General features: G+C 42.5%; 1 protein-coding gene across 1 annotated transcript; it reads left to right on the forward strand.

Moving 5' to 3' along the window:
- The first annotated feature begins 701 nt into the window (after positions 1–701).
- On the forward strand, positions 702–1,421 carry LOC120445284 (probable phospholipid hydroperoxide glutathione peroxidase). Its single transcript, XM_039625586.2, has 2 exons — positions 702–936; positions 993–1,421. The coding sequence occupies exons 1-2, from the start codon at positions 725–727 to the stop codon at positions 1,360–1,362; spliced, it is 582 nt and encodes a 193-aa protein (XP_039481520.1). The 5' UTR covers positions 702–724; the 3' UTR covers positions 1,363–1,421.
- The last annotated feature ends 8,184 nt before the right edge of the window (positions 1,422–9,605 follow it).

The following is a 9,605-nucleotide window of genomic DNA, read 5'->3' on the forward strand; positions in this document are numbered from 1 at the left end:
CTTTACCGAATTATATTTCAATTTTGGCAGCGAAAATGAAATAGAAACAGAGCCATACAAAAGCCCACAAAAGTGGGGCGTGGCCGAGGGGAAAAGATGTTAAAAACTTTTTGACAATTGACTTAAAAAGTTTCCTCAAGCTGGCAGAAATTGACTGCCTTTTGTATACAAATAGGCCGAAATCACCAAGCCCACACACACACACATACACATATATATAAACACACACATACACACACACACATATGGGCTGGGTAAAGGGAAAAGCTGGAGAAAATGGTGCCGCGTCCATGAAGCGGAAGTAAACACATAAAACGGAAATAAAAATTCAATTATTTCGTTACGATTGTTCAACTTTTTGTTATTGTTGTTTTCAGTGTGCCACTGTGTGCGTGTGTTTGTGTGTGTGTGTGTGTGACTTCTGCTCTCATTTCGTGTGGCCAGCAGAAGCCAGAAAAAGTTTAAAATTAAGTTAACGTGCAACTCGCTTCGTGGGTCAGCATATGCAACTTTAGCTCTTTTTGGGCAAATTCAATTTTAGCTGCCACTTTTTTGGCGCAACTCTATGTGTCTGTGAGTGCCTCTGCCAAAACGAAAGGGCCGCACATTTAAATGCGATTTTTAACAGTCGCTTCACGCACAATTAGCCTCTCGAATCGATTTTCACTTAAAGCATTTTCCCAGCTTCACTTCGGCATCCCAAATTCAGTTAGTGCGCTAGACGATGCTCGATAAAGAAACTATTTTCCCTGGCCTTATGGCTGCAGTGGCCCTGGTGGCAGTACTGCAAACACGCAGCAGATTGCAACAGGATTTGCACGATATGCGATGGCTACTGACGATACACGCGCTCACCGTTCGCGATACCTTTGGGAGACCAGTGCAACTCAATAAATTCGCCGGCCAGGTGATGCTCATCGTCAACATTGCCTCCAAGTAAGAACGATTTTCCATATCGATGCTTTAAAAAGTTAACCTACCTTTTACTTCAGATGCGGACTTACTTCATCTCAGTACAACGGTCTGCGTTATTTACTGGAGGAATACGAGGACCGCGGTCTGAGAATACTCAACTTTCCCTGTAACCAATTTGGCGCTCAAATGCCCGAGTCTGATGGCCAGGAGATGTTGGATCACCTGCGCAGGGAGGGAGCCAACATAGGACAGCTCTTCGCCAAGATAGATGTGAAGGGAGCTCAGGCAGATCCGCTGTACAAGCTACTAACGCGCCATCAACGTGATATCGAGTGGAATTTTGTCAAGTTTCTGGTGGATCGAAGGGGAAACATTCACAAAAGATATGGCGCCGAACTGGAACCAGTTGCCCTTACCGATGACATAGAGCTCCTGCTCGGCAGATGAGTTCAAATAAATAACGCAACGTGGGCGTTTCTGCCCACTGGCTTTCATAGCTGCGACAACCGTGACGCCTTATCATTGGGGATTACTGTTTCTGATGTTGGCATCACATGCCAAGCGATTTCTTTCTGACCTGGTCTTACCTGGTTTTCGCCTGTCACCTTCCCGCTGACTTCTGTCAGTTGCAAATGGCCAGCGTGGAGAGAGTACAGGACATAAGAGATATAGGAGCACGGGGGTATGGAGTTTGCTGTTTGCTGGAATGCTGACCTTTCGCTGTGCTGCACTTGTCACTCTGCTTTATCAAATTGCAGTTACCCTTCCAGCTTGGCGCACGTCACGTCAAGCATCCGCCCTGTGTGACACAATCGAATGGAGGGGGGCATTGCATGCCATTCGACTTTCTTGGAAACTTTAAACATAGCAACACACTACAATTGGCTACCAACATGGTGTTAACTAAACAATGTACATATGTACATTACTTAAGTTTCACGGTTCCACCAAGCCTCGTACTTCTATATTCCTTCCTATATTAAAAGAGCTTTCTCGTTTAAGTTTTAACTCTTTAGTGCGGCTATGGAACAAATTAAATTATGACTTTGTTTCACCACAAATATTAAAAATCCGGCAAAAATGCTGTTTGTGTTTGTCTTCAAATGCTCAAAAATGTGCTGATGCCAAAGCACTCGCACTCGCATGGAATGCAGCTGGTCCAAGCTCTAAGCCCGAAATCCCACCGAGCAGTACAACTTCCTGGAATGCCCCCAACGTGTTGTTGCAACCGCAACAGAGCCTGACTCCGACTGGAGTGGATGTCTGGATGTGGATGTCTCTGTTGCGACCTGCCTTTCGCTCCTGTTTGCTGTTCCTGTTCCTGATTCTGATTCTGATTCTGATTCTGATTTAGATTCGGATTCGGATGCGGCTTCTGTTCCGGCAGCCACTCCTTGTTGGCATGCAAACAAGCGCTCTGCTGGCTGCTGCAATATAAAAACGTGCCTGCACACTTACCACATGCTTACGCCCTTTGCAGCTGTACGTGTGTGTGGGTCTCGTCCTTTGAGTTTGCCTGTGTTGGTGCAAGAAAGCCCCCAGAAATTGTGTGTGTGGGTGTATGCAGCGTTGACAGTAACCGAAATTGCCACAATTTGCGGCTGTGTACAATTTGGCCACTCATCAATCTGGCGCATGTTAACCAAAAAACCATTACAAACAAGTCAGACAATATCACGAACGGAGTGTGAGCAGCTCCTACATTTCCGGCTACGCATGCATACATATATTTTTCCCTTTACTCAATATTTGGTTTTTTTTTTCTGGTTTTTTCGTTCATTGGAGAGGGAGCATCAGTTGCGTAATTTTTTTTTTTTTGATGAACGCATTACGTTTGCATTTTATATGCCGGCTGCCAGGTCGTATGCGTGATAGCTTGTTAAAAGCGGAATGGTGGATGAAAAGGTGGGGAAAGTTGTTTCGCATACGCCATGGTGGCCTCCTACTTCTTTACTAAACCTGCGAAAGCAAACCAATTTAATTTTTCAACAGAATCGTTGTCGTCGTCGTCGTCGGTGGCTCCTGTGGAAGAGCCTCGGCGAAAAAGTTGGCTTGTTAGTTGGTTTGGCATTTGTTCGGTTGCCTGAGTTGAAACTTAATTAACATTTGATTGATAAAGGTTGCACATACCGGCACACACACACTCATATACACACACAGAGGCGTAATTTCATGCGTGTTGGTGAGAGCGTTTTGGGTTGTGTGCGAGATTGTTGTCTGCATGCAAATGAAAATTTTCAATGCCGGCGGCGCATCCTCCATTCTCCAGTGATTATTTATGCGAATGTGTTTGTGTGTCTGCCTGTGTATGTGTATGCGTGTTCGAAATTTTAATTAGTATTATAAATTATTGCCAACGGTATAGTAATTAAATGTATGTAAGCGTATGAGTGAGTGAGGCAGCATTGAAGATAAAGCTGAATTTTAGCCAATTAAACGTGTAACCTAACTCATTCCGAAATTACCCACCGACATCAAATTCTTTGGCTAATTCATTGCCTAATACTGGCTAAATATTTCGTTTAAATTTGCATACTTAAATCTCCGAAATTTGGTGGCAGTTGGCATTGATTCGCCTTTGATTTGATTCGAGTAGCGTCAATTGAATTTGGCGATTTATTTTTTTTTTTTTATTCACAGCCACTGCTAAGCAGCTTAGCACGCCCACTTTTCCCACGCCCCCCCATTTCCCAAGCCCTTTTGTCACATGTGTCCGTGCAGTGGGAATTGCAATTTTCTTATCGCTTTTGCTAGCCATGCAAATGGCAAATCGCAAATGGCAGATGGCATAGAGCGGGCGAAAAAAAAGGACTCTCAGGACGAGGATAGAATGACACAAAGGCCACAAGGATAGCAAAGAGCCAACCGAGCACTGAATTCAATTTGTGCAGTGAAAGTACTGCAAAATGAACAGAGTTCGCTCCGGCAAAAAAAACCTGATCTGGATAAGCAATGCGAATTCGTAGCTCGATTTCAATCATCATTTGACTCACTTTATCATATTAAAAATTTATTGATATTTGCCCAAAAGAGACCCATAAAATACTTCAACACATTTGCCCTACAAAAAAAAAAAAAACACACACACACACAGAACAAAACCAAAAATTGGAGATGAAGTCGAAGGAAAGACAAAAAAAGCTCAACGTACGAAGGAGGAAAATTCAATAAATTGCTTGGCTCGACATAAAATAATGCTGCATTATAGACTTTGGCCGCCCGCGGCAAAGTAACCGCCAAATGTTACCCTGGAGAGCAACCAGCAAAACCAAAAAAAAAACAAAACACAACAATAACAACAGCAGCATCAGGAACAACTGGGAATCGATGAGCATATAGACCTTGAATGTCCTTTATCCTTGGCGCGGATACATGGCCCAGGTGTTTCAGTTCGATAAATAAATAGGCACAATGCCAGTCCAAAACAATAGTATTAAAAAGTTCAAGGTGTGTGTATACTATAAATATACAAGAATTGAAAAATTCAAAACAAAAGTTTTTTAAGATTTTTACTTTATTTATCCAAGCATTAATAAATAAACCCTAGGAACTAAAACATAATAAAAGCGAGTAAAATCGCAGAAATTTACATACGTACCATACAAAACAAAGAATAAATACAAGAACAAATTCTGCAAAATTTTTACAAACACAAAGCAAGGGGATTGCGTTCGTTAAAAGTATAAATTCAACAAATTCGAAAATTCGCAAACATTTAAAAGAAACGCTGACGAATACAGAAACATTTGTTTACTTTGCAATGTAAACAGAGAGCAATTCATCGCATTTGGTGGTCTCATAAATGTTTAAATTGCCAACGAACTGGAAAGAGTATGACGGCATCGAGTGGCATGCCACCGATTTTGGCTTTATCTCCTGGCTACGGGTAATTCAAATTGTCGCCGACGAAACAATGACAGTGTCAGATGGAGTTCCACGGTTCCAAAGGACTTCAGACTGCTGCCGACTGTCGATTTGGTGGGACAACACCCGCCACCATTCACGAATCGATTGCTATTTATGTTTTATGAGACGTAAAATGATTGAGCCAAACGGAAGGCGGCAATCCAAAAAATGCCAAATAAAAGCGGGCGCTCGAGGGATGGGCATTGTTGGACTGCGAGAGGCTTTCTCTATATAGCAGCTGCAAAAGTTTATCGCCAAGGCAGACCGCATTTAATGCGGGGCACACGCACATTTACGTCGAGATAAAGGCGTACGTTTGTGCGCCATGCCATAGTGTGCAGTGCTCAGTGCTCGGGGAGAATGTCCGCTATCAGGAAAAGCGTTTGCCTGACGTTGATCGAGGACAGTGGCGGGGTGGCGGGGTGGAGGTGGTGGCTTCCGACCGGGAAAAGCGTGTAAATTACAGCCGGCAGTTTTTCTCGTTTTTCGGCCCCGGCTCTTTGTGTGTATACACACTCGTATACTCGTATATCTTGAAAAGTTTGCCGCGTGTGTTGTTGTCATGAGCGCTATCATCTTAACTTGATGTGGTGTTAAGCATTGTTCTTGACGCTCACGCGGTGCCAGCACTCAATATGATGAACTGACAGAGTTTTGTGTGAAAGTGTCCTTCTTAAAGTTGCTTTAGTTCTCAGCCTTGACCGTAAGCCCCAAAACTGCTATTGAAAACTTCGTCTCATTAATTTATCTTAATTAGTCAGTTCTGTCTTGGCCACACTCATCGATCAAGGAAATTCCCCCACGCACACGCCTAAATATTCACTTGTATACATATGGTATATGGTTATTGTAGCACTAATGACTAAATAATTGATCGGAAAGTAATCCCGACTGAGCGTACAAGAAGAAGAGCCATCAGTCGTAATGCAGCTTTTCAATTTGCTAGACCAAAAATGGCGCTAAGCGGCTTACAGTCACATACGAGTTTGTATGCGTATGTGTGTGTATGGCTAAGTGAATAAAAATCTTTTTGCACAATTCATTAAACGCAAATTATGCCCCAGAGACGGTGCTGCATTGTGCCGGGCTGCCTCATTCCTCCTTTTTTTTTGATATTTTTTTGATGGTATTTGTTTGCGCGGCACACGCGAGGCATACGAATTTAATATGAACTCGCACAGCGGGCCGAACCCCCAAAAAGGATTCACGCACACATGCAAAATGAAATTCGCCAGGAAAATGGAAAGAGAGTGCAAGAGAGAGAGAGAGAAAGTGAAAGGCAGAGTGGGAAGAAAAGACAATGAACCCGAAGGACACCACTGAATCAAGGTAATAAAGCGAGCCTCCTTTTGCCACTTGTTGTTCGTGGCGGCTAACAAAACTTTTGCCGCTGGCACCGGAAATGGTCACGATATAGATAAATACAAGTTGACAGGACAATTTATTGTCACACTTGGCGCCCCTGCAAACGCCATTGTTATGTAAAAGAACCATCGTCCAATGTCCAACGTCCGGCGGGCAAACGAGCGGATGCTTTTCGGCATTGCGTATACGCACCATCGGCAGCAACTTTGAAGCGCATTCGCATTGACGTCACGTTGCAGGCTCCTGAGAGCAGGAGAAGGTGTGTGTGTGTGTGTGCGAGTTGATTTGGCCAACAGCAGGTGGCAACTACAGAGTGTATCGCGAAAAAAAATTAACCCAAATTCTTAATAAATATAATAATTAATAATATGGATAAATAAATAGATCAATATATTTGTAAATGTTCTAAGCCTGCCAATAGAAATATTACAATTTTAAATTTCAAGTTGGCTATATTTTCTTTCAGTGCCTCCACACCAGTTGTGCGATTGTTCCAGGAGTGCACTGAGCACGTGCTGGGGATAAGCAGTGAGGCCATCATCCGATGGACACGCATCCCCGCTCCGTTGCCAGCTTTGCCTGGTTTTGTGAGTGTGTGCGAATGGTTTTATTGCAGGATGGCCATGCAATATGTATAAGCTGATTGCCGGCAGTCATAGCCTCCCCCGGCTACAAACAACCGATACAATTACGGCAGCAATCTTAAACAATCATTGACAGCCTCCTCGTGCGCAACTATTTTCCAAACAGGTTCGCATGGCACTCAACCTCACCTCTATTCAACGTGTGCTCCGGATTGTCTTTGCATGTCAAAGGAGCAAAGGGGCAATGGAACACCGCATGGCCTGGCCCAAAGATAAAAGCTTAAATTGAAATTCCAATCGGGTTCTATAGCCGGTGCCAGTTGCCTGTTTTTATTCGCCTTTTGTTATATACCAGTCGTTTCAGCCCTGGCTCTTGTTTATTGAAACAACGGAGCAACAATAAATTTTGCAGCGCATACTTCAAATGTCAAATGCGGCAGCGATAAAAATGTCTTTATTGTACCGCACCCGAACACTAACACATACGATTACCAGCTCACATTTACACACACTCACACACACACACACACACACATGTGAAGTTGGCCAGGATTTGCTGGCCAATGCATTCCCTTTTCGGCCAGCTTGGACTTGGCCTCCGCCAAAGTGTTTGGCTTTGACAGTTTTTGCAATTTATATTTATTTCCAGTCCTGCACAAGGCATCGGATACGCATAAGTAAACCTAACCAGCCCGAGCCCCCAAATCGCAGGACCCTGCATAAATTAAGATAATCGCGTTTAGTTCGCTCTGACTTTGACTTCAACTTCAGCGTTTGGTTGTCAGATACTCGGACGCATAATTTATGGCCACGTAAAGTGGCAAAACCTTTCAAGCGGCCGAAACTTTAATTTGGTTTAATTGAACTGCAGCTGCGGTATTTTCTTAATCAATGTCGACATTTTCAACTTAATGATAAGAGTACTAAATGCCCAAGACGCCCATTAAAACGCTTGCTAGGAATACTCTTCTACAGTGCTCAAAATATTACTGACAATTTTAATTAAAATTTTATAAAAGAGCTTAACTTTTAGTTCCTGCTGTTTCTCAGTGCACTTCTTAACTGCTTGAGTAGTTGACGGTAAATGAAACCTGTCAGCCATTAATGCCCGCTGGAACCGAACTCTAAACTCTAAACTCCATCATTGAATCGCAATTTCAGGCTGAGACTTGTTTGGCACTCGACAGGACAGTCCGTACTATTTGCATAAGTATGTCCACTCATTGCAGCACGTGCTGGCCATGCTTAAGCGCACATTGTGGTCAGTAGCCCTTTGATCATTTGCCAAGGCGCATACCGAACCGAATCGGAACCCAGACCGTCTGGTTATTATTTTAATGGGCATTTGAAGTGGCTGCTGTTGTTGCTTTTGTTGCTGTTGTCGGCCATGACCAGGCCATGATTTTAATGCCAATTTAATATAATTTTTATGCTCGGCCATTGGCCAGGCTCTAAATACGTGCCAAACGGAATCGTATCGAATCGTATCGAAATAGCATCGCATCGAAATTGCCGCAATGATTTGGCGTATTTACTTGTGAGCCCAGGCAAAATGGTAGCATATCATGCTGTGGATATTAAACGGAAATCGATCGGTGCTATTTCGGCATTGGTACTTGGGGTGAAAAGCCAGACTGACACACGGTCAGTTCAGAGTTTAATCTCTCGCTTTCCACAACCAAATTGGCATTTCAATTTATGCAAGAAATTAATTTTCCTCCGTCCAACAGCTCAGTCATGTTAAGTGAAATTGCCTTTTTATTTTGTAATCCTAATTAAATGCAGTTAAAAAACAAAAACGTAGCGTTGACTCAAGGAGGCGAGTGCAAATTGACAAACTTTTCGAAAACTTTCTGAGTGCCAACTGGCAGGCGATTCAACATGTGAAGAAGCATTTTTTAATTAAATTTTTCTCACATAAGGGAAATGCCGCCAACGAGGCAGCCACTCGTGGTTAGTTTTCACTGTAATTAGCCGAGTTGTTACTCGAATCCTGCCGCAGTTCCATCGCCCCTCATTAACATACATTCCCCTAATTGCAGAAGGAAACTTTTTTCGGCTGGGAACTTTATTTTTGTGGATATTTACTAGTGGGCCCAAACAACTTTTTATTAATCAGCTTTAAATGTCATACAATTTATGGTAACCGTCTCGTTAAAAATGAAGAGGCGCACGAGCTGTATATATTTACCTTCAACAAAAGGTTGCTTCTCAGGTTCAAAAATGTATTAATTCACTCCTGCAACAAGATTAAGATATTAAGAAGTTATTTTATTAATATGAGCTTATATAAAAAGATATTTTTCGAAAATATTACAGCTATGTATCGTAGTAAATTAAATACCTCGGAATTTAATAAAGATGATCTGTATTTCAACCACTTCCGGATGAATAAATATTTGACTTAATGCCTCACTCTTAGGTAAATTGCTTGTTTACAAAAGTATTTGAATAAGTTGCAAACAGAGATCATGACACTTGACTCGAAATACTAACTCAAAGGGTTTGATTTCCTTTCTCAACTCATTTGACATCCAACACAGAAGGGCGGAAACCTATGGAAAGTTCATAAAAAGCAAATGAATGCATAACTTATTCGACAACACACACTGGCTCACACATTGTGCATTCATGTTTATGTGATGAATGAACTTTTCGACACTTTGTGCATTAGAAAGTTTACTAGTTTGGACTTTAGTGGCAATTATATTTACATTCAGCCAACTCTGAGCTCTGGGCTCTAAGCTCTTAAGTTTTTCGGCTTTGACGCCGAGCTTAAACAGGTGCCGGTTGCAAAGATTCCTGGGCTAAAAAGTTTACCAACTTTGAGTTTTT

The sequence above is a fragment of the Drosophila santomea genome, chromosome 2R (assembly GCF_016746245.2).
Source record: "Drosophila santomea strain STO CAGO 1482 chromosome 2R, Prin_Dsan_1.1, whole genome shotgun sequence".
NCBI lineage: Eukaryota > Metazoa > Arthropoda > Insecta > Diptera > Drosophilidae > Drosophila > Drosophila santomea.